This window comes from Protomyctophum bolini (assembly GCF_963924005.1).
Source record: "Protomyctophum bolini genome assembly, chromosome: 10".
NCBI lineage: Eukaryota > Metazoa > Chordata > Actinopteri > Myctophiformes > Myctophidae > Protomyctophum > Protomyctophum bolini.
In genome coordinates this window covers 26,640,743-26,667,556 of record NC_137871.1, presented here as the reverse complement: position 1 = coordinate 26,667,556, position 26,814 = coordinate 26,640,743, and the positions used below count along the sequence as shown (strand labels likewise).

General features: G+C 41.9%; 1 protein-coding gene across 1 annotated transcript; it reads left to right on the top strand.

Moving 5' to 3' along the window:
- The first annotated feature begins 1,334 nt into the window (after positions 1–1,334).
- On the top strand, positions 1,335–6,280 carry zic3 (zic family member 3 heterotaxy 1 (odd-paired homolog, Drosophila)). Its single transcript, XM_080773559.1, has 3 exons — positions 1,335–2,513; positions 3,411–3,574; positions 3,943–6,280. The coding sequence occupies exons 1-3, from the start codon at positions 1,529–1,531 to the stop codon at positions 4,129–4,131; spliced, it is 1,338 nt and encodes a 445-aa protein (XP_080629685.1). The 5' UTR covers positions 1,335–1,528; the 3' UTR covers positions 4,132–6,280.
- The last annotated feature ends 20,534 nt before the right edge of the window (positions 6,281–26,814 follow it).

The following is a 26,814-nucleotide window of genomic DNA, read 5'->3' as shown; positions in this document are numbered from 1 at the left end:
CAGTCTATACACAACACTATTCTCGAAGAAGAAACTGTGCTGCGTGCATGGGGATGATGAATGCGGGCAGGCGAGGACGAAGGCACAGAATGAAGGACTGATTTGAAGATTTTTCACTTTTTCCTTTTTTTTTCTCCCCCCCACCTCCCCCCCATGCACAACCCTAAAATAAAGAATGTGAGCTCTCCTTCCTGGGACAGATTGAGAGGAAAGGGAGGTGAAAGGCTTGGGAGTTTGAAAGCGCCGCTTGAAGCACTCAACGCGTCTCTGAACTTGATCAGATTGTATGTGTCCTGCAGCGAGTCAGCGGCAACCCTGTGAAACTCACTCAATGGCACGAAATTTTGGCTATGCAAAAAAAAAGAAAAAAGAAAGAAAGAAAGAAAATCTCGGCATATTACAATTACTGCCATCTCTCTTTCTGCCTTTTATTCCTCCGTCACCGTACACCCTATAGAGCTTTGCAAAAAAAGAAAATACCCCCTCCCTTCCCAAGCGGTTTGAAGAAAGCCACATCGGAGCTGTGCCAACTGCCAAGTACATTCAACTTTTCAGTTAATAAGTGCTAACGTGGCCACATGAAAGTGCAAATGGATAACATGGACACGTTTAGATAGATAGATAGATAGATAGATAGATAGATAGATAGATAGATAGATAGATAGAAATAATTCAGTGTCTGTTGTGAAAATGTAGACATGAATAATTGCGTGATATGAAGAATACATAAATTAAACTTCCTATAAAACTTCCTATAAACGAAAAGTATTATTATATGAATGGAATGACTTACAAAGCTATGAGCAAAGTGGGATATGCATACCGGTATATGGACGATAAAAAGTTTGAAAAGTGAGTATAGCCTATATAGATACTGAAAGTTATTCAGAAGCGTAAAAACAGTGAATTTGCTTTGAAAAATGCAGCAATTGCATGGTCAATGCATTGCAGCATTTAAGTTTGTATACTCATAAAGTAGTGTGCGGCTTTCTGAAGGAGAGAAAATAAATATAAGAATCTGCATGTTCTCCGTTAGCCTACCTGCAAAAATAATGCCTGTTCTGGCCAATCAAATTAAACCACTGAGACGAACTGCCATTTTCAATACCAAACTGTGCCAATCAACAGAAATCTAGCCAATTAATACCCTGCGTTGGAGTCACGTGCCAGGAGGATAGCTGAGCCCTCATTGGGTGCCGTAGCTCTGCCTCCCGAGTTCATTTATGTGCAGGGAGTGAGTGATTGACTTTATCAGTCCAAGGACATCATTCGCCTGGAAAGGGGGGAAGTTTGATCCTCTTTCTCACGGATCGTATAGTTAACGGGAGTTTTTCTCCCAGCTCTCTACACATCGGATTTAGTTTTTTTTATTTACGTTTAGTTTCGTTTTTTATTTTTAAGACATTTGAGTGAGGCAGGCCTATATCGCGGCACGTTATTTTGTAGCTTTGCTTGCGCGCTCCGCTAAACTGGAGTTTCGATTTATTTTAAATTTTCTTTCTGTCTCTTAAAGTTGGACTGAGCCCCAATGACTATGCTTCTCGATAGTGGTCCGCAGTTCCCATCGCTAGGAGTAGGGGGTTTCGGAACGCCGCGGCACCACCACCACCACCACGACATAGGCAACAGAGACCCGGGCTTGGGACTGAATCCCTTCACGGATTCCTCCCACTCCGCAGCTTTCAAAATCAGCCCGGTGGCGCACGATATCGCCTCCAGTCAAACGTCGGCGTTTACCCCGCAAGCCACTGGATATGCGGCTGCCCTGGGACACCATCCCCACGGCGGGCAGGTGGGCTCGTACGGCGGGGGAGCGTTCAACTCGCCGCGGGACTTTCTTTTCAGGAACCGTAGCGTTGGAGAGTCCGCGGCGTCGAGCGCGCAGCATGGGATCTTTCACGGACCGCCCGGGATCACCGAGAGCCCCGGACATCTGTTGTTTCCCGGACTCCACGACCAGGGAGTGAGCCACACTTCACCGAGTGGACACGTAGTCAACAGTCAAATGCATCTCGGTTTACGCGGGGACATTTTCGGAAGACCCGACCCGTATCGCCCGGTCGCCAGCCCTCGGACGGACCCCTACGGCGCTCAGCTCCACAACTACAACCACCCGATCAACATGAACATGGGGATGAACGTGCCGACACACCACGGCCCGGGGGCCTTCTTCAGATACATGAGGCAGCCCATTAAGCAAGAATTGTCCTGCAAATGGATCGACGAGAACCAGATTCACCGGCCCAAAAAGACCTGCGAGAGGACTTTCAGCACAATGCACGAGATGGTCACGCACGTCTCCATGGAGCACGTTGGGGGCCCTGAGCAGAGCAGCCACATCTGCTTCTGGGAGGATTGTCCGAGAGAGGGGAAATCTTTTAAGGCCAAGTACAAACTGGTGAACCATATCCGCGTGCACACGGGCGAGAAACCGTTCCCTTGTCCGTTCCCCGGATGTGGGAAAATATTCGCCAGGTCGGAAAATTTGAAAATTCACAAAAGAACACATACAGGTAAGGCCTATACGCAATATATATATATATATATATATATATATATATATATATATATATATATATATATATATATATATATATATATATATATCACTCTTTATGGCATGTGCAAAACAGCAGTTGTGAAGTATCGCCCTGTATGCATTATTATGATAGCGTGACCTAACTGTGATGTAGCCTAATGTTGTTGGGAAGACCCGATAGGTCAAGGGTGGAAAAGGCTTGAGTGAGTAACATTTGGAACGTGGTACAGACCTGGGCTACTTATTATTAAGCTAGGCTATATGATTCCACATTATTCTGGAGATAATCGTGCTCCATTGTTGTTGTTGTTGTTGTTGTTGTGGTTTAGGAATACCACAGAACAGGGCATGTGGGCCTTATACTAATTTAACGTGATGATGTGTAGCCTATATGCTATATGACTCATTTGGGTAGTCCTGGTGGTATAGGGTTGGAATAATAAATACTTATATTATAGGCTACTCGAGTCTGTGCTTTGTCGGGGCATCAACCATTCCGACTCAGTAATATTTACTTTTCTTTATCGAAATGACATGTGATAGCCATTGCAGACAGTATAGAGAAAGGCCCTGTTGATGGTGTATATAGCGTGTACTAACTAGGCTACATGAAAGCAGACAGAGCATTTGGATTAAGTAACACCAGGCCTTTTGCATAAATAAAGCCTGTCAGGGGCCAAGCAGGGCACGCCAGTGTAGTGTTGTGGAATAGTAACCTACATCTGCCTGGACCTGGAGACATATAGCTTTTTTGCAGACGTAGCCTAAATTAAATTACATTTACATCTCCGTTTTCTTGCACTTGCAGATGGTCTCACAATGGGCATTTTGTCTCCACGGGGTGATTTACTGTGTGTATTTAATCTCGCAGGTGAGAAGCCGTTTAAGTGTGAATTCGACGGCTGTGACAGACGCTTCGCCAACAGCAGCGACAGGAAAAAGCACATGCACGTCCACACATCTGACAAGCCATACATCTGCAAAGTGTGCGACAAGTCCTACACGCACCCCAGCTCTCTCAGGAAACACATGAAGGTAATTATAACGTCTTCATTACACCTTAAACACATTAACCCACTTCGCCCTCGCCCCCACCCCCCTCAAACGAGGGGCCATCACAACATCAGGCCCATGAATGAGGATGGTGTCACTTCAAAGTTTGCCGACATGTTTGTTGTTCTCTGTACGTAGTAGGATGAGCAGTCACCATATTTACGGTGTGATAGCCTACTTTACATGCTGAATATTCATGTGTAAACCACATTAAACGTTAGAATAGGCTTGTAAGGTTATATCTACAGACTACACGTATTCAGTGGTAGTATCTTCGGCCTTATAAAGGCCTCGGTTTGCATATGCGTCTATATCTCTGTCTTATATTATATTATGCGCTTTATCCGCAGGTACACGAGTCGCAGGGTTCAGAGTCGTCTCCAGCAGCTAGTTCTGGATACGAGTCGTCGACGCCACCGGTGCTTGTCTCAGCAAACACCGAAGACCCGACAAAAACACCACCCTCAGCCGTACAACAACAGAACACGTCTGGGCACAGCGATGGACTGGCACCCAACTTTAATGAGTGGTACGTTTGAAGACAGTCAAGACGTATAAACCGCTCTCTCTCATTCATTGTGGACCAAGAGAGGTTGAGGAAACCTTATAAAAAAACTATACACTCCATGGTGTGCAAAATGGAATTGGGACAACACGAGGAGATGAGAGCAAAGCCAGCACTATTTAGCAGGCCACGTCCGTTCTCAGGATTAAAAAAATTGACTTTTATTCCGAGTTTGAAGAAAACAAATAAATCACATGAATAATAAAAAATACTTTCTAAGAAATAATGTTTTTTTTCCTTTTTTTTCTTTCCTTTTTTAGTTTACAGATTTCAGATAATTATTTTATTTTTCATTTTATGTATTTTCTCAAAATGTATTTAAAAATGGAAAAAAAAGGAAAATTATTTCACGCTGTTTTATATACGGTGACACGCTATTGTCGCCTTTCAATTGATTGTTAGAACTTCAAACAGTCTTAAGAGCCGTGCCAAAGTCTTTGTCATGAACTTGAACAAAAAAATAAATCATAAATAAATATTATACTCGTGAATGTATTTCCTTGTTTGATGGGGTCGCATCTGTTGTCAACGTCCGTTTTCAGGTGGAGAATGTGGTATTAGGTTACGATTGTTGCCGTTGAATATAACGTTGCCTTTTGTTAATAACGTTGTAAATACATATCCATGATGCCATATTTATCAATTTGTAATTTAATTATGGTTATAAGTTCTGAAGCTTAAATGATATTTATGGAAATGTTTTCTAACAAGACTGTACAGTTTTGGTCATAACCAGCATTATAACATTGAACAAATGATAAACACTAAAGCTCCAACATTGCGATTGTATCCTTTTCTTAACCAATACATGTGTCTTATTTGGATCTAAGATATCATTATTAATATTATGGATGTGTCTATATAGCCTATATATGACACAGATATTTCCATTACTTTTATTTAGCTAATAAGAGACCACTGACATGTAAATCATCGACTTTTCTTATAAGATCTCAATTCAAATGAGACGAGAAGCTATAGAAACAGATTATGTTGATATCCTCGTTTTGGTTCAATTTAAACTTTGTGTATTTTACTTTCATAGACTCAGAGATAGATGTCAAATCGTAGCATAAAACAGTATTCTAAAACATCCACCAGCCTTTTACAATGGTATACCCACTATGTTAAGACGGGTGGTTCATTCATCAATTCCAAATCAAGGTGACAGTATTTAGAGTATTCAGTATTTTTGGTTATTTCTGATTCGGGTCAAATCCTTTATAAGTTCCAACATATTGTCTTTCTGCAAAGTGTTTAAATGTGTGCATTGGCAAGAATGGAACTGTCACAACACAGTATCTTCAAAATAAAAAGTTTTTTTTTTGTCTGTCAGCTTGCATTGTTTTAAATGTAATTCTGTGAAACTAAGCGTGTTATTTGTTACTGTGGTGTTGCATATAGAGAGCAGTTTGATTACACATTTTGCTTGTTTTGTGTGAATAACTTGTCAAGATGACTTTTTTTGTGTTAACAAAATTTAGTGACAGGAGTATTATTAGATATATTATGTGGGTGTGGGGGAGATCTTCAGTGGAAAAAGAGTTACAGCATTGCATTGTAACCTATTCTCAAGAATTAAATATTATGCATAACACAAAGTATATTGTGCTCATATACGAGAACAATTTCAGACCACCAGCACTACTTTTAAAAGAAAATGTAAAAAAAAACAAAAAAAACGGTACCTCGTGACGGTGATATATGAAATAAGTTTATTTAAATAATTTAAGGAATATATGTTTTATATGCTATTTTCTATACCTTAATTTAAATGAAGTGACTTTTCTTAACCACCTTTCTGCCCCATGTCCGAGTCAGAGGAAAAAAATATTCTGATGTGTAAATGCAGCTAGAATGTGATGTTGTAACACTTTCTGGGAGAAATGGGTCACACTCCTAGTTATTCCTGAAAAGCGAAATGTTTTACTAATGCACTGTGTCACTGTGCTACATTGAGGCAAAATGATACAACAGCAGGCCTATATTCGTTATCCAGTCAACAGAGACCAAGGTTCCATGTACTTTTTAGGCTACTGTATGTTGGTTTCTTTGTTTTTACCAACTATTTATGAAGAAATGTGAAAATGAATTTTGACTGATTAAAAATCCATGAAAACAGACTTGCAGACTGCGACAATTATTCCTGCCATTGTCTGTGCATATGTCAAACCAGTTTACTATTTGCCATGCTGTTTGTATCGGACTGTTTGGGAGTCGAGTCAGTCGACACAGTTCACTTGAACTTGACACTGATGAAGGCGCCATCTTAGCATCTTGCTTCTGAGTGGGCGGGAAGTTATAGAGCCTGCATGGGCTATACTTGGTCCGTCTCCTTTCCAATCAGTTACGTCGAGTTTTAATACGTGAAAGTTTACAATCGTAGACTAGCCTAGTATAGCCTAGAACACGGGCAAATGAGGACACGAAGTGACCGTGAAGGTGGACGGGTGGTTGTATACCAGTAGCTAAGGCTGCCAAAAGTGACCAAGCGCGTGAGCCTGCAGAAAACCACGCCAGAAAAAACGACCTCAAATAGCCATATAGTGATAACCTATAATAGGCTATATAGAAGAGTATATTCAATGTATTATTATTGGAAAAAATGTTTGTAGTAAATGTTTGTAGCCGTGTGTGTGTGTGTGTGTGTGTGTGTGTGTGTGTGTGTGCGCGCGCGCGCGCACGCGCGTGTGTTGTACACACAAATAGTAAGAAAGTATACACTGCCGCAGCAGACAACCCGTATATGCACTCCAGGTTAGAATAAAGTCCTTACGGTGCAAGGCTCGAATTTTTATTTATTTCAACACACAAATAGTAGGCTATAAAAACACACAAAGATGTATCTGTCTGTCTGTCTGTCTGTCTGCGTGCGGTAGGCTATATTGTAAACACAAAGAAACAAAACATAACATTGATGACTTTTTTTTACACCAACGAGTACATAGGCCTATTTATTTACACCGTCCCTATATAACTTCTACCCTGCACCCCCCAAGCCCCAACTGTAAACAGATTTAAGAATGTATTCCAATTCTCCTTTCCCCGTTGCGCAAGCGCGTTCTAGGCAGCATTTCATCGCAGAGAGAGACTTGTAGTCAAGTCGTGCAAGTTATCCGCCACAGACACATGCGTGACGTCAGACAAGCTCTCCCCCAGTTCCGTGAAGCACATGCAGATTGAATCCACGCACGTATTAGTATAGCTAGCATAGCCTACTCTTGGAATATAGGAGTCCGCGGTGGGGGGGGGGGGTGATGCTATGATGCTATACTGCAACAGACGGGCAATATCTACAAATCACCGGTTTCGAGATTATTGAGAAAAATGCGGTCGCGGGAATAGCCTACTACTATACTATCCGGAGGAGGGAGGAAAAAACATGAAAGGCTTCTTTCTGGGGATTCTCAATGGATTAGAAAGCACTGGCAGTCACGTGACGAGTAGTATAAAGGCGCATGGATGACAACAATGGCTATTGGCATAGATAGACGACGGAGTGGGTTCGAATACTATATGTTTGTGTTCATTCACCGCTCAAGTTCTGTAATATGACCATTGTTGCACCGTTGCTCCGAGTTATCAAGCCGTAGGATAACAACTGACTCCAGGCGGCTCAGTCTGTCGTCCATCACTTTCTACAGGATTCTGTAAAAGAAAAATGTGCTACGGGGAGGAGTTGCCTGCATGCCATGGAGATAATTCTGTAAACTCTCCTCGGATATTCCGGTCGCTATAATGCTTAGGCTACTAAGGTTTTAATAATGGATTGATTAAATTAACTTTAGCACGCGCGCGCGCGCACACACACACACACACACACACCACGTCTCATGCTTGCCCTCCTCTCAATCGCAAAATAGCCTATTTGCTGCATGGCTTAAGAAAATGAAAATGCGACTTTAATAAACATTTGCCTATTTGGCGCTAAACGAACGAGAAAACGTTTAGAGACGGGATCCATGCATGCATCGCGTAAAGGCTAAAGGCTATAAAGCGACGGAGATTTGGGGCAAACACTTTGTCAAGTATAGCCTATATGGACCAACATGGGCACGTGGCCAAACAGACTCTAACGTCATAACTGCGGCTAGCCGGCTATAGCCTATTCATCGGTATAGTTTCATACTGGTCCTGGATACCCAATAGGCTCCGACACCAATATTAACATGCACACTTCAAACCAAACATTATGAAATGCGCATTGCGTTGTCACTAAAACGGCCTATAGGCTCTTGTATAATTTATGTCATATCAAACCCCCTTTTAACCTTTTTAGGCTGTAATTGCGGCGTGATAGATGGCTACATATCGGCTATGTTACTTGGGTGGAAGTCTGTTTGCAGCCCAATCACTGTGCTTGCTATAAACTTATGTTTATTTTAAGGGATTTGAATATGCATTCCCTAATAGCCTATACTAATTCAGGATGTATTTAATCCAGAGTATTTGGAAAGTGTATAGACGACCATTGTCATGCTAAATGTATGTGACAGTGGGCTTTGTTTTTAGTCCAGTCATTTGTAAATTGACTGTTAGCGAATCTTAACAACTCACGGGCAGACTATTTGCTGATTTAGAAACAGGTGAAAGTAAACCATTAACTTAAATAAATGTAAAAAGAATAGTTAGTTTTTCAGGTCTCGCCAGTGCCAGACTAATCTAATATCATCTACATATTTCGCATCTCAATGGCCAGACCTGGTGTTGTAATCTATCACATTAATGGTGTCATTATGTCACTTGTGCTATTATTTAATAGCAATATGCCCCCCCACCCCCGGCCCCTCAAATAACATTTTCATTATGAGTTAAAATATCAATAGCATGTCCAACAGGAGACAATGTTAATTTCAGAACATCTGGTAGAGTGTCAGAAACGTGATGAATTCCTCATCAGAGCATGCAGGCATAGGAGTCAACGCTAATAGGTCCCTGGAGTGAAAGCCCAGGCAAACGCTCATTCACCAAAGCAGATGTTCGGCGATTGTGCTTTCGTTTTCTTCTCTGACGGATATATTTTCAACACTTTTGAGAGGTGATAAATGAGCAATTGACATCCTTTTATTCGCGCTCTGCCCTAAACATAGTCCGCGCTGACACACATGCTTCCACAACTCGTGCGAAAAGGGTCCCCATGAGAAAGGAGAAACTTTAATTGATGATTTGTGTATAGCACAGTATATAACCATATGCTTTCTTAAATAAACAGAGTTATTCTGCATATAGTGTTGCCAAATTTAATATATTTAGATAATTGATACATTTAATTGTTTTGTGATGCAGCAGCGTTCCTTTTAAAGTTTGTATAGCATACCTGAACCCTCTGTCTTTTGTGGCAGAGAGACCCGCCTCGGCAGAGCGGTCCTCTGCGCTCCCAGCGGTGGTCTGGGGACCTCATTCATCAGCAGGACAGTGTGTCCTTTATTTGAGAAGGCGAATTTGAATTGGAAAAATGCATTTCTATTATTTAAACGCTGCATGCGTTGCCTTGCGCGCGTTTCTTTTGCGCTTGCGCAAAGACACTCCCCTCACCCTTTCTGTTTGAGCGTCATGCCATGCGTGGCCTATTTACGGTAACGTTATATAGGAATGACTGAGATGTTTATATCAAAGTGTATCTGAATCCAGCAAGACATAACATATAGGGCATGAAGATATCCAATGTCCATAGTGGGCTGTGGATATGATAGACAGACAGACAGACAGACAGACAGACAGACAGACAGACAGACAGACAGACAGACAGGTGCTGGTCGACAACAAATGTATATATGCCTAACATACACAAAGCAGGCTATAGGCCTACTGTAAAACTATCTGAGTATATTATAGCATAATCAATATAGGCAGCACAACTCAGATTTGTGTCCTATAAATGCCAATCAAAGCGAAAGGAACGCTATATGGTTGCATAATGTTTGCGTAATCTATAATCCGTTATGCATGAGGCACAGATCGAGGCAGGCATGGGAGGGAAGCATGAAGAGGAATCAGCTTGATCCTGTCAGACAGTGAAACATAATTTAACATAAACCTATATAAGGCCTATAGGCCATGCAGGGCAATATCCTTATTATTTTCATAACTCCTCGTGTCGTTCCTATAGCAACTTTCCCATGAAGAAAGTTAAGAGCACGCACCAAAGACAAACATAAACGGAAACATGAACATATCATATGCGTCAGCGTATACGGCGGTTTCTTTAATAAACATATAGCTCTCTGGGTTCTCTGCATTGCACATGGGTTAGGAAAACAAGTCATGCAGTCACACCTCTGCGGAGTTTCTGTGTCCAAACTTTATCATGCAAGACCTATAAGCAAAGTTATTCCCATGCATGCATGCTCTGGGTTTGATCATATACGCCTGAATTTAATCTGGAAGTTATTAGCCTATAATGCGTTGTCTAATAAAATACCGTAATCATAATAATAATAATAAAGTTGGTAATTATTACAAAAGTCATAATAGAATCGGTGTTCTTTCTGTTCTCTTTGGTTGCATATAGGCTAAAATAATCGTGTTACGAATTGCAATGAATATTTGCGTGACCACATTGCATGATATCATTATAGGTCTGGGACTTCTTGTCAAACTTCCATGCAGCACACACACGTGGGTAGAGTAGTGGATAGGTACTTCTTTGAACATCAAAATCACAAATTATTATTATTATTCGAACAGTGGTCAAATTAATCTCAGTATACGAAATATATGGGGAAAACCCCCAGGGTCTCAATATATTTAATTTCACTATAGGTTATGTTGTTGGAAAGTCAAATTGTACTTTTATATTCTAAAAATATATAACTGTGCAAGGGGTGTTATCAGAAAAGTGAAGTCTAAACTCTAAAATAACTTTGTTTGGAGGGTCCTTTGATTTGAGTTATTGCTGCCCTCAGGGCGACAGCACAGAGAGGGGACAAGTGACTGAGTAAGAAACAGCAGTATAGGCAACAGGCATTACATCACCAACACAGTGCGTGTCTGCAACTGCAGACTCTCCATTTTCCCTGCATGCAGGGTATACAACAATATGGTTATGATACTGCTTTAAAGTGTACATGTGTCTTTTGGCACAACAACAACAAACATACAACACGGTGTTGTGCTTTTCACGGCACTTTTGTTACTGTCTTCCACAATAAACAGCCGTTTTCACCCCAAGTATATCACGCAGCATTGTACCTTCCAGCATTTTTGACTCTTTTGCACTCTCATACGGAAGAATAAAATAGCGTCTTGCGCTTAAGATTCTCTAAAAACGAATATATCTGAGTTGGTATCTGTATTATACCGTACATAGGCGATATACTACAGAGTGGGTTTCAAGTGTATGGTTAAATGAACACTTATTACAGCCATATTTACAAATAATAATAATAATAATTACATGGACACTCGACATGCAGGGAATAGTGCTGTAACTATTTACCCAATTCTGGGTCGCACAACAATCATGCCATATAGCAGGGCCAGGGTAGGCATGATGGGCATGCGCAGTGAGTGGGGAGTGTTGCATGGCGGAGGGCGGAGGCCGGTCAGGGCCGCATGAGGTATAAGCCAGGGCCTGCATGGGATGCATGCATGCATGGGAAAGGCAGGTGTTGGTGGAAATTGGCAGGCTATTGGCAGCACGGCCTCATGCCAGGATAATGCATGGGGCCATAGGTGTCCCCAAGCCAATCCCATTCCCAACCCTCATGCTGATATAGCATTTCAATGCCTGTGGGACAATGTCCCCATGCCATAATTGGTTTCTCTGATAATATAGCCTCCTAGACTATACTCCTTTTCTGACTAGCTTCATACCAATTAAGAAGGAGAGGTATAGTATTCTCAAATGTGCAATACCCATGCAGCTATATTTGGGTGGGGCTCGCTCACCGATTGACCTTTCTTTCTTTTTTCTTTTGTTGGACACTGCATGCATGTGAAACTTCACATGTGATATAAGATGGTGTGTGTTATAAATTCTGGGATGTAAGCAGAGGGCGAATATATAAGGAACAAAACCATGTAGGCCTATGGCTGCATGTTTCCATGAACTATAGTCTCTATAGCTATAACCGAAAGAGAGATCAACATGACTGCAAAAAGATGGAAGAACTCTCCATTCCATAATGGACACTTTCCCTACATGCAGGGGACCCTTAAGGGTTTCAAATTTGAAAAACTATATAGGCCTATCTTCTGTCTGTTTAAAACAAAAAAAACAAGAATACGGCCAAACTTGCGTCTGTGAGACATTCTATCCAAGACCCCTGGTATGATGACTTGTGACTTATATTTTTCCCCGGGAAGGCGTGGGTCAAGTGCACCAAATGAAACCCAACAAGCTTTGAACAGCTCCAAGTCAACACAAAGTTCAGAACTCAAGTCTTTACAATGATTTAATTAAAAATATTGCTTCTAATTTCATTTCATTTCATGGTAACCTATAGGCTACATCCTGGCGATTTTTTAAATTATAGGACCGTATATAAGCCTATAACAGTCTATACTGTTATTTGATTTATTTATTATTAATAGGCCCATTGTTGTTGTTTAATTTGTTGTGTGACATGAATCACTCAACCTGTTGAAGTTTAAATGCCCTTTAATGAAAGTTTTCACAAATGTTTGCAGCAGCAGATTTAAGGTGCACGCTCAGGGCGTCATTTAATTGTTCAAGTTCAATGTGGAAAAATGCCGACGACAGCTGACGACTGCTGTCCAAATCTCACCAAAATGTGCACGTGCCATATTATTAACTCACGTCACGTGTCATGCAAAATATGGCCAATTTCCACTGGCACCGTATTAATTAGCTTATTTATTTATTCATTAATTTGTTGTAAGCTATTTATTTATGTTTTCACACGAAAGTTGAGCTGCCTCGTGAGTGTGAAAACGGTTGTTCTCGAAGGCATCTGAACTTAAAGTTCGACATGAAACTTTTTCAACAAACAATCATGCACGTTTTGGTGCGTTTCCACCGCTATATTTCATTGAATCATTAAAAAAACAGTTGACTTATGTTAAGAAAAAATATATATAAAAATATGACATAAATTAAATGGTAAAAGAAGAAAAAAAACTGGCGCCTTATTTCCAACATTAATAATATATATCGAGTCCATGCAACTGTCTGGCACTGCCGTTGCATTTAATATGCCGTCATTCATACAATCATACATTAGAGATGAAGGGAGGGCAGAGAGCTATAGTGTGATATTATATATGACGTGACATTGGCATCACAACCTTAACGACAAACAAATAACTTTTCCTTCTTTCCCCCAAACAATTTGCTCATAAACAGACATGGACGCCCATGTCGGAATAACCTCAATTTACAGCAAAATATGTCAAGGGAATAATAATAATAATAATATTTTTTTTTAAATAATAATCAGAGTGAAATAGTCTCAGATAGATAGTAATTCCTCGTGATTTTGGAGTCCTGCGCAGAAAGTATAATAGGCCTACAGCAGATCTACAAGCTCACAGCCTCACACATGTGACAGGCATTTTGAACTTGAAGGTCGGTCATTTAGGTGCGAGACACCGGCGGCAACGAGGCTATACTTATAAATCACCCTTAAAAAGAGAAGACTTTTGTTTGATTCATTTCACGGCCATTGAAGTTGAGCACTATAGATTTAAAAAAAGGCCCAGCTGCTCCTTTATAAATATTCTTTCTTAGGTTCTACTCTAAATCGCAGACGGTGTGCCCATCCAGAGTCGAGTTCAATTTACCTTGTCTGGGGGATAATTTCGCTGTATGGGCCTACCTAAATAAGGTGAAATCTGGGGCAGGCAGACTCCAGTCGACTGCTTGTCGGAATCAGTGAAGTGTGAAATTGCAACACCAGACAGCAAGGATAATAGCTCAGAAGGGGGCTAATGTCCTTGTTACATTCCCAGAAATGTTTTATAATGGCTAAATAAAATAATAATTATTATATACATCCCTTAAACAAAACTATATTTGATAATAGTCTTTTTGCCATTGTTTTTCCATGTAATGGTCTGTCATGCACTGCATGTGTTTCAAAGTTTTAACATGCATGTCTGTCATTAAGATTCAGCACATTGACTTGATTGTGACCCTAAATGCTCTTTGTAATAAGATGGAGGTATAATACGGGAGGTGCAGTGCAGTGGGGTACCAGACCCAGCCTTTCCCCTGCAATTGGAGCCCTGGGAAGCCCCCCCCCCCCCATCCTGAATCCACAAGCTGCTTGACTTATGAGGACGGTGCTGTGGAACAATTACAATTAATAACTGAGTGCAGTCTGTTTCCGCTCGGACTCACCTTGCACACTCAATCACACATAACTGTGTGTGTGTGTGTGTGTGTGTGTGTGTGTGTGTGTGTGTGTGTGTGTGTGTGTGTGTGTGTGTGTGTGTGTGTGTGTGTGTGTGCACGTGCGTGTGTGGAGGTCTTACTGATTAAATCTGAGGACATAAAACCAATGAAAAACCATGCAGCCATGCTGTTGTTGAACACTGAATTGCGTATTTCTGAGAGAGAGAGAGAGAGAGAGAGAGAGAGAGAGAGAGAGAGAGAGAGAGAGAGAGAGAGAGAGAGATTAAGCAATTAAACCAAATCCAAACCCGACCCTTTTTCATATGGATAGAAATGTTTACTTTACTTTGTTTACTTTTTATGTTTTCCTATGTGCTACCTACATCTCCCCAATAGAGTCCCCACTATGCCCCCCAGACATAATTGACAAAGCAACAAACAAACATGGCTCACAACTCTTGCAACTCTGTCCTTCACTGGGTCATATGGTATACACATAGCTCCTCTAAAGGTAACAGTATACTTTATCACTGACATCAACATGGAGTATTGGAGTCTGTCAGAGCGTTCACAGTCAGTCAGTCAGTCAGTCAGCTAACACCCCTGCCAGACCACAGTAAAATCATATACCTGCACAGAACAACACGCAACCAGCAAATGTCAAACCCAAGTACCGGTATACACAATATTAGACAATATTACAAATGGAAGGAACAAAGTATGGAAGCGTTTCAAAACGCTATTAGGCAAAAACAAGTGCAATCACTACTAGACAAATTCCTAAAAGACACCTTCCAAGACAAGCAAAAGTGTAAACAGGGCAGTAGAAAGCATCAATAACATATTTGACTGTTACAGTCTAATTAGCAAACCTAAAGCCCTCTCAGAGGAAGAAATTATAACACTGACAACTGGTATGATAATGACTGTAAAAATCTAAGGACTGTATAGACTAAGGAATTTATCAAACCAAAAACACAGAGCCAGACAACCAAAACACAATATAGTGAAACACTAAAACAGTATAAAAACAATATAAGGAAGAAAATAAACTAACATAGGCCTACTAGAAACCAGCTACAATAGAAGACTCAATAAAAACAAACAACTTCTGGGAAAATTGGAACAATTAACTATACAAACAAAAACAGGATGAGCTACCCATCTAAAATGGAGACATATGGGTAAACTTCTTCAAACTCTTTGGCCCAATAGAGGAAAACGAAGAGCAAATACAAGATAAACTAGACAATCATAAAAGACTATACCAAAATCCACTAGATTCACCAATTACAAAATAAACAGACTGTATCCTAAATGAAATGATAAAGCACACAGACTCCAAATTGGCTATATTAAGACTCCTCAGTTCTGGGACTTTCCACAGATTTGGAACCAATTAAGGACTGTCGCTCCACAAAAGTGGAGACAAATTCGACCACAGTAACTACAGAGGCATTTGTGTTAACAGCAACGTTGGGAAACTCCTCTACATGATTATCAACCAGAGAATCTTACATTTCCTCACAGAAAAGAACATATTGAGCAAATCACAGATTGGCTTCTTACCAAACTATCATACAAGAGGCCACGTTTTCACTCCCACGCTAATCGAAAACCAAATAAACAAAAACTAAACTAAAATATTCTCCTGTTTTGTTGACTTCAAAAAAGCTTTTGACTCAATTTGGCGCGAGGGTCTACTGCACAAACAGCTATAGAAAGCGGAATTGGGGGAAAAACCTACAACATCATAAAATCAATGCACACAAACAACACATGTGCTCTTAGGATTGGGAAAAAAACACACAGACTTCTTTCACCAAAGCAGAGGAGTTAGTCAGGGATGCAGCCTGAGTCCAACACTCTTTAACATATACATCAACAAATTGGCAAAAACACTATAGAACAGTCAACAACACCAGGCATCCCGCTAGGAGACACAGAAGTCAAATGCCTACTGTTGCAGATGAGATGACCGGGTGTTACTGTCCCGGTCCTATACCAAAGTAGGATTACAGCAGCACCTTGACATCTTACACAAATTCTCACAGACATGGGCCCTGACAGTAAACCTAGCCAAGACAAAAACTATGATATTCCAAAAAGACACAACCACGTGAACCAACAATTCTTTCTAAATACAACAGCACTATAGAACACACAAAAAACTGTTATGTTATATTACTGTTATGTTAAAGATAGCCCTCAATCATAGAGAAAACCTACAGGGATGCCCCCTTAGTCAGCTGGTCTAGGGGATATATGCAAAAACCAAAAGAAACAACCACCAGACCGAAAACCCATTGGATTTAACCAGATTATAAGAAAACAAAAAGAAAGATATATATACATACTGGAAAGAGACTACCCAAAACCAAAGCAAAATGGAATGCTATCTATGACTAAAAGGAGAATATACATTGGCTGAATACCTAAGCACGGTATACGACCCGAAACTTAGGAAAGCATTGACTAGGTACAGACTCAGCGAACACAGCCTTGCAATAGAGACAGACCCCGCTCCCAAGGGAAGACAGACTATGCACCCACTGCACACAAAATGTGGTGGAAACCGAGCTACACTTCCTAACCACCTTCATGCCCACTATATCAAGACATCAGAGACACATACTTCCCACAGATTATAGGAGAAATGCAACAATGTGCAAACACAGCAGCAAGATTTGTGAACTGTTGCGACAAAAGAAGGTTAGCCCATGGAATGGAATACAACCTACTATCTGTACCAAAGACCGCTAGACCTACTGCACATGTAAACAGAGCTGCTACCTTTAAACACAGCTTAAGTCTGAGTTTTTCTCCACTATACTATTTAAATAGTCCTGAGGGAAAAAATACTGCTATTTGTACCAGAATTACTGCTATTTGTTTAAAAAAAAAGCTTTATACCCTTTATAACATACATGTATATAACGATGCAATCTGACATAGCTCTGTTTACAAAATGCTGTACCCTCTCTAACTAACCTTCCCCATTTTCAACTGTTTATTATATTTTGACACTTGCTTTGGTAATGTAAACGTATGTTTTCTCATGCCAATAAAGCTCCTTTGAATTGAACATTGAGAGAGAACATGCGAGAGCATTTTGTGCACGCACGCGCACACACACACACACACACACACACACACACACACACACACACACACACACACACACACACACACACACACACACACACACACACACACACACACACACACACACACACACACACACACACACACACACACACACACACACACACACACAACTTTCAAAAACCTTGCAACTCACTTCCTCTGGTGCCAAAGCTAAACTTTCCTGCGACCAGGGGTCACCATTGTGGTGGTCTCTTACCAGAGCGGTCGGTGAGACAGGTAGCCCCTGCACCAGGACCTATGTATATCAAAGCTCCCATCTGATCTTATCTCAGGACTAGTCATAGAGATAAGATCGCATCACCAGGCGTTCCACCTCGGAGGAAAGCCTGGTCTGTGTTCCAAAATCGCTGCGTGAACCGGTCGGGAGCGGATGGTAAAATACGTCATGTTGTAGTCACTGATTTATAGTCATCAGGCAGGAAACGGCAAGGCGGAATAAGAAAGTACCCATTCAGTACTGATTCCGTCTTGTAGTTTCCTGCCAGATGACTACAAATCATTGACTACAACATGACGAAAGTTACCAATCACGTTTCTTTTGCTCGCGATCCGATTCCGATCATTTGACTATCTGCCGATACCGATTTTTCCCGATCCGATATTTATATTTGTATCGAACACTTATGCCATATCACAACAGCACAATATCCAAAATCACAGAAAATATCCAGTCTAATATCATGATATGGATATGATATTTATATACTAGGGATGTCCCGATCACATTTCTTTGCTCCCAATCCGATTCCAATCATTTGAAAATGAGAGTGGAGGGTGAGTAACAGGTCAATCACCTCCTCTCCAGACATAGGGCTTATAGGCATGGTGTAAAAACCTATATTGTCAGACGCAAAGCCTTGTGCAACGTGGCTTGAGTGGGCATCAAGGAAGAGAGCTCTGAGACTGACTTTATGTAGAGGCAACAAATTGCAATGTTTCGAGCTAGTATAGGTCTTCATCAGGCAAATTTGTCTGATGAAGACCTTGTAGGTCGAAACGTTGCAATTTGTGTGTGGATCTGTTCTTTCTCTTCCTTGATGTTTGCCTTGCCGCCTGACTTCCAGCACCTGGCCTAAATATAGACATTGAGATGTGCACACAATCTTCTCTGTTGAGTGGGCATCTAACCAGTGGTGGTAAAAGTATCAATACTGCAATATAGAAATACACTGTTACAAGTAAAAGTCCGTAATTCAAATACAAAAGTATAGGTATAGGCTATAAAAATGGACTTAAAGTATACCAAAAGTAGAAAGTATTCATTATGCAGAATGTCCCGAGTTCTCAAATGTATTAAAAACCTTTTGAAAATAGCAGATATAACAGCTTGCATTGCATTGCATTACAAAATGTATAGGGCTGAGGTGGGCAATGAATGGGTAAATATAGGAGTGGGTAATAGTAAATAGTAATGTAATGATAATCAAAATAGTTTTCAAATACTTATAGTAGCGGAAAAGTGTAATATTTGCCTTTGAAATGTAGTAAGAGTAGAAGTAAAAGTAGCCTACTGCAAATTGTAAAATACTCCAGTAAAGTAAAAAAAAAACACCTCAAAATTGTACAGTACTTGTGTAAATGTACTTAACATGCACTGCATCGCATGTTCACTCGAGCATATTCCACCACCCCCCAAAAAAGCAGCTTATTCATTAGGTGTTTGGTTTATCATATGGTGTTTTTGGGGTTGTTTTGATGTGGTCGGACAGGACAGCAGACGGCCTCTTGACTAAGCATGGAACCAAAGCAGACAGACAGTCCAAAGCGCTTTAATCCACACCAATTCCAGCTGGCCTTCTGACATTATAGGACCTTATAAAAAAAAGAACACGCTTCCATTACGCCTGCATGCATGGCAGAAGGGGACTGGGCCTATCTTTTCTCCTGCTCCAATCAGATTGGACGATTAAAAGGAAAAAAAAGAAAAAACCCAAATCTAATGCCCCCCTCTACTCTCTCAGCGGGGAATAACGGAATCATTAATTCTCCATTAATGTCTGGGGGGGGGGGGGGGGGGGGTCAACTCGACATTGTGCTTTACACTAAATAAAAGGACAAGGGTGATAGACGGGAGCGACAACTGCTTTGAGTTAACCACCAAGAGATCAGGTTTGAGTTAGGGGGGGGGAAATAATGAGGTATTGTGTATATATTATAGGATATACGACAGTTTACAAATCACTGTATTGTCCAATTACTTTAATTGTTTATTATGTTTTTAAAATAATGTAAGACAAACAAAAACAGATACCATGAGTAAGACGCACTGAGGGCGAGAAGCGACCTAAAGGGAGAGGTTGCGTGCACGCATCCCCCTCGGTGACAGCAGACTGCTGGGCGAGCACTGGCGCTTTGGCATGGGGCGGGTCAGATCAACATGGAATTAATTCTGTACTAGCCCTATGTGGAGCTACAGGGTTTGATGAGGCCAGATCAACAAATGGATATACCACGTATGGTTATCCAGGGTTAGATGAAGTCAGTGTCTTTGACCAAAGAATGCACATAAGAGTCTCCATGATGTCACGTGATGTCACGAGGTGTGTCATTACCATATGGAGGTGTGACCATATATATATGGAGGTGTGATATGGCCATGCATACGTCGCGACTACATTCATGCCCATATATGGAGATCCCTGATGATTTCACGTGATGTCACGAGCCATGACCATATATGGAGGCGTGGGGTGACTAACGGACGGACTGGTGGGAAATGCACATTTTCATAGTAAATGCGACCTGTGGTCGCCACAAACATGCACACGTTCACACGTGCGCCAAACCATATAAGCCATTTGCAGGTGTAACACCCGGGAATCCAACCCAGGTCTCCCACATGGAAAGCCAACATCTTATCCACTATAGCCTAAAGGGGAATTCTCCCTTGACCAGGGGAGATATTAGGCTTTTGGTCATCAGGCAGAGACCACTACTGTTACAGTACATAAGGACCTAGACTATAGGCTGGCACTGGCAGTGATGGAAGATCACATTTAGACTTAAGTAAATGTATCAATTCCTCCCAATCATCACCTGCTGCACGCATGCACGCACTCACGCACACGCACGCACACGCACACACACACACACACACACACACACACACACACACACACACACACACACACACACACACACACACACACACACACACACACACACACACACACACACACACAGATTTAGAGTGAGACTTTCACATCCGTCTCTCAACTCAATTTCAACTTTATTGTCACATCACAGCTTTATATGTGTTAACAAGGTGGTGAAATTTCGTACAAGCTCCAATCATTTGCTGTTTTGAGGAAAGGGAAGAAGAATAGAGTTAGAATGTATACATACACGTACAGAGGTCCTACAGTTTAGGCGCATGGTTATAGAAAATCCTGATTTACACTGTTACACATGGGTGTAAGTGGCCAATCGACAAGCTCTTAAGCAAAGTGTCATCATCATCAAGTGTAATTATCTATGCATCCAACCATTAGGAAATGTCACACGTGTGCACACATGCATATACGCTCACGCACATCCCCAACTCCAGACACGCACGCACACACACACACACACCATTCTGTCAGGAAATGGGGTCCAATTAGAACTAATCAATGCGAGATAAGTAAAAAGCATTGCAGAAAGATCTCCATGCTTTTCATTTTTCAAAATTGATTCTCCTCCATCCTCTCTCTCTCTCTCTCTCTAACTTTGGAGATTGACAGAACAAAAGGAGATTGTTGCGGAAAGACTAATTATTTAATGAATGATTTATTTATTTATTTCAAACGTTGACGGCGATGGTCCCCGGGTCATTACAGTAGATGGAAAATTACAGGGTATGGGAGACAGTGAGCGACATGCGAACAGAGATGGCGGGGAGGTGGCAGGGCAGTGGGGGGGGGGGGGGGGGGAGGGGTACCCACACCCTCCACAACCCACACATGACATCCTGCCAGTCGTCCTATATGCCCCTCCCATCATGCACCACATTTCTACTCAACAAAACTGTCACATTAATCATGTTCACTCATTTCAATCTAGCTGCTTCTATGTTTTTGCGTTCCTCTTAAAGTCCCCAATATGCCAGAAAGAAAAACCCTGAACATGACAATTGACCTGCCACACACCCACTACAGTGCAGCAGAACCTCTAACAATATATCTGTTTTGAGGGACGCTAGCCCCTCCTATATAGAGGTTGAATATTTGTTTTTAGTTTAGTTTTTGGAAAATCTACGTCATATTGTCCCTCATTACGTCATATTGTCTCTTTATTGTTAATGGCATTTAATGTTTGTGTTGGAACGGTTTGTTTCACATCACCATTACATCACCTCATCAACACGAGTTAGACTTTAATATATTAGCGCCCCTCACTTTACACGGGTGTGATTTTTTCTCCCTATACTCACAAAGCTTTTTTTCCCCAAAAGGACAAAAGTGTCCCTTTCACCCCGAACTGATAAGTAGGGCACGAGGAGAGTGGGCCATGGACGGACTGCACTGTTATTGATTTGACAAGTGAGTGAATAATTCATCTCCAGTGACGGGCATCAGCTGGGACAACCGTTTACTGCTACCACTATTACTACTGGGGGGAGAGGGGGAGAGGAAGCACAATTGAAGACAGAAGAAGAAGCACAAAGGGTTAAGAGAGAGACCGAGACGGTAAGAAACAGTGAGAGAGAGATATAGGATATGGGAGAGAGAGAGACGTACAGGAGGAAACAAAACTGCGAGAGACCGTGTACAATACATAAACATTTCAATCATGTCTCATGTTTAGCGAGTCCAGATCAGTTACCGCTCATCCCACATAGTGTAAAACTCTTCTCACACACACACACACACACACACACACACACACACACACCTTATGGGAGCTCCATTCATGCGGGCATAACCCCAAACATTCCTTTCAATCCCAGATTTCATATGGTTGCCTTAGCCAAGTCCCAGCTGATTTATGACCATTTCCAGTCTCCCCGGAGTTCTTGGCCAGTGGGAGACCCAAGAGGCGGCTTTATGCATGGGTGTAATTCACACACTCGTTGGCACAGGCCTTAGCACCCCCCCCCCCCCCAATACTATGCTGAAATACTGCCTTAGAAGCAACCTGGTGGTGATGCTAGATAACTTTGTCAACTCTATTGATCCTTACTTACTCCAGCACGTGGGTAACTAACTCAGGGACGTAGCTGACCATTTGGTTGCCCTATACTCGTAGGATATTTGTGCTGACACCCTAATACTATGCAGGCCTATACGGCCTACCTTCATCTAATACTATGCAGGCCTATACGGCCTACCTTCATCTCATGTACACAAAGCGCTGATAAATCTCTTGCACCTTAATGTATATTTCATGTAGGCCTACAGTATGTATATATATATATATACCAGTTTTACAAGATGTAAAAAATAAGAAAATAATCGAAATCAACCATGTCTTACATGGCATACATTACACGATGATTGAGAACAACGCCACGCTGAAGTGAACCCATCTGCACACAATAAAACACTTTCTGCTTCAATAAAGGAACAGTCATGCTGTCGAATAAAGTGTGCGTGGGTGTGTTTGTGTGTGTGTGTATGCATGTGCGTGCGTGCGTGTGTGCATGTATGTGTTTTAGGGGGGGGGGGGGGGGGGGGGAGTCAAGTGCAGACTGACAGAGGTTAGTTTCAATCTACTCTCCGGCTACCTGCTGGGTTACCAGATCCCCAGGCCGTGTGAAGTCAACCAGGCTGCCTCCATGGCTCATGCACGCCGCACGCCACCGTGCACCTCCGCCCCCTGCACCACCATTTATTCTCTGACATCCAGACTTTGGGGATTGTTGAGATGAAGACGTGCACCACACGAGGCCTGGTCCATGCTGTACAACACCTGATGGAGCGAATCGCGTAGATCATGGGCTCCTCTCCAGCACAGATGTATACGCAATCCCTCTCCGCTATACATATATAAAATGCTCACATATGTGGCACACACACACACACAGTAAGACACACATGCATGCACGACACACACACACACACACACACACACACACACACACACACACACACAGGAACAGACGTGCCACTCATGCACGCCACATAGCCAGCTGTCAGCAGGTCAAGGCACCATAAAGAGTGTCAGGACAGGATGAGGGAAGATAAGTTATGTGCCTGAGTAGTCTGACCTCTGCAACTCGCTCCATATGATATCACTCAAAGTGAGCCTGACTCCTGCCACTCTCACCCTACATATATATACATACCACCGGTCTCATATACCACCTCGTTCACTGTCTGTCGGGGGGGGGGGGGGGGGGCATGCAGCCATCCTGTAGGACTATATATAGCAGCACCCCCTCCCCCTCATTTACTTAAGTAAATGTGTTCAAAAAGTAAAAAAAAATTGTATACTCAAGTCTGCACTTAATTACAGTACTTAAGTACATTTACTAAGTAAATTTACTTAAGTGTCCACCTCTGCGTATGCGATGCATTGTGAGCTTATAGATCAGCCTGTTTTCAGTCTATATGCCCCCCCCCCGCTGTACTTTAAAGTTTTCATAACTTAAGAATTCATTCTTCCTTGTGCCCCCATAACCAGTCAGTCACTCAGTCACTCAGTCACTCAGTCACTCCCTCCCTCAGCCACTCACTCAGTCACTCACTCAGCCACTCAGTCACTCCCTCCCTCAGTCACTCCCTACCTCCCTCCCTCAGTCACTCAGTCACTCCCTCCCTCAGTCACTCAGTCACTCCCTCCCTCAGTCACTCACTCACTCACTCACTCACTCACTCACTCACTCACTCACTCACTCACTCACTCACTCATGCTTGCAAACACAGAGGCCACAGGGAACTCTAAGTTTCCATTCATGCTTCTCATTATTGGGGCATGTTGGTATTTTATGGGCCCTTGTAAACCTTCTGAATTACTGCACTTTAAAATGGATGCTGACACTATTACGTGACCACGCGGATGAAAGGCCTTCCCATTGCCGGAGCGCGGACCTAAAATGGTGGACGTACAAAAGACCATGACTTGTTAATTATTTTTAACTGCCGGATAAAAATGATTATGAACTAGGGGGGATACACAGCGGTGACATCATAAAATGACCCCCATCGTCTTTGGAGGAAAACTAACTTTGCTTTTAGAGGGGAAACGTGAAGTCTGAGAAGGGGATATACAACGTCACGCTCTTACAATGCATGCACATACGTCAAGCCAGATTAGAACTCTCCACTGGGTCCGAGGAGGGGGAATGGAATGGTGAACGATTCCCGCTTCATTTTCTGATGATTTATTTGAACAAATAGTCAAATGAAACACCAAAATGTACTGGTGAGATATAATTTGCTAATCAATTATGAAAAAGAAATATATATATATACACGCCAACTTGTTGGTGGTTGATGACAAGCAAATGTTGATCGTAAATAATAATCCTGACATTCCAGTTTTAATTAAGCTGTATTTCATAAATTCCTGTATAGGTCAATAATTTCAGAATTAATGAAATACTATTAGGTTGCATGTAACTATACTATTTTGCGGATCAAAACATGAATTGGCAACAAATTGAACCTTTTTTGACAACGAATCACATCCATTTGGTTCCATTTGTACACAGTCAATTTGGACCCCCTGGTGGTGAGAACCAAATGAAGATACTGTACTTTTATGTCTGCGTAACAGACAGCACACTGACTCAACTTAATGTGCTGCTGTGAATATCCTTGACCATGTGACTGTGCGCACATCAGAGCCATTACATCCCAGAAAGGCTGGCCAACGTTGAAGCCGCCGAGACGTAGTGGTCGAAGCTGGAACTGCAGGCGGGGCCCTGCATTTAGCGCGATAAACCCCGCGCCGCTGCATGGGGTTTAACGATGAGCACTTCTGCATTTTGGGCACCAAACTTTGGTGCGGAAGTATATATAGACCGTTCTTCCGGGTGCTTCAAAACGCCACTGAGCAACCTCCATTGAAATGAATAGCAGGGGCGGGGCTGTCCGCTCTATGATTACATCACTATATCTTACAGCCAAGTTTCATCACAGCTTTAAGACTTCATATACACGTCTATGTACTCACATACAGACAGACACGCCCTTGCACGCGCGCACACACACACACACACACACACACACACACACACACACGCACACACGCACACACGCAAACACACACACGCACACGCACACGTCTTTACTTTCCTGTGACCTGGCAAACACACACACGCACACGCACACGTCTTTACTTTCCTGTGACCTGATAATGCCAAGAGGCTTTTTTGGACCAATACTATCATCAAAGCATCAAAGCCAACCAAAGACTTATTGCCCTTGAGTGAGTGAGTGTGTGTGTGTGTGTGTGTGTGTGTGTGTGTGTGTGTGTGTGTGTGTGTGTGTGTGTGTGTGTGTGTGTGTGTGTGTGTGTGTGTGTGTGTGAGCATGCATGTACGTTCAGCAGTTGCATAATTTGTATTTTCTTCACCAATTACTGATGGTGTTGCATTGAATGTGATGTATTTCTATCGGGAGGTGGACGCTATCTACTGTGCTGTCTTTGGCGACTTAATTATTACCACTGCGGTGGATAGGCTGGTGACGCGAGGTAAATAATACTATAGTATAGTATGACAAACCACAGGTGAGTGGATGCTACAATAGTTGCACACCGAAAGGTTGAGAAAATCTTAACATCAGCCAAAACCATTAGACAGAGTTGGATGTTACAATAGTCACACAGCGGCGTAATGCTACAGAGTGCTAATGAGAGCGCAAATCTGTCCTGTTCAGGGAACATACAACACAACAAAAAGAAAAGAAAACAAATACATTAATGACCTGAAGATCCACGAGTCACGACGTGGTACCCTACATAGGGTCGCTTGAGTTTATTCATGTGGCCAATTCACGCTAGAACCTGGCATAAAAAAGTATCGTAGGCCTAATAATTAGTAAAATTTATAGGCCAAGATTTCCAAAATAGTGAAGATTTTCAGACGTTTTCGAACGCGTGCTGCGTAGCAACACGATGAATTGTGAGCGTGCAGATTGGCTATTTGTCATCTAAAGTGGTTAAGGCTGCGCGTGTGTAAAAAACATACCCTCCTTCACATTCCCATTGGATATCTGACATAGCTATACGTTTTAAAATTTAATACACATTGTTGTGTGGCTCAAT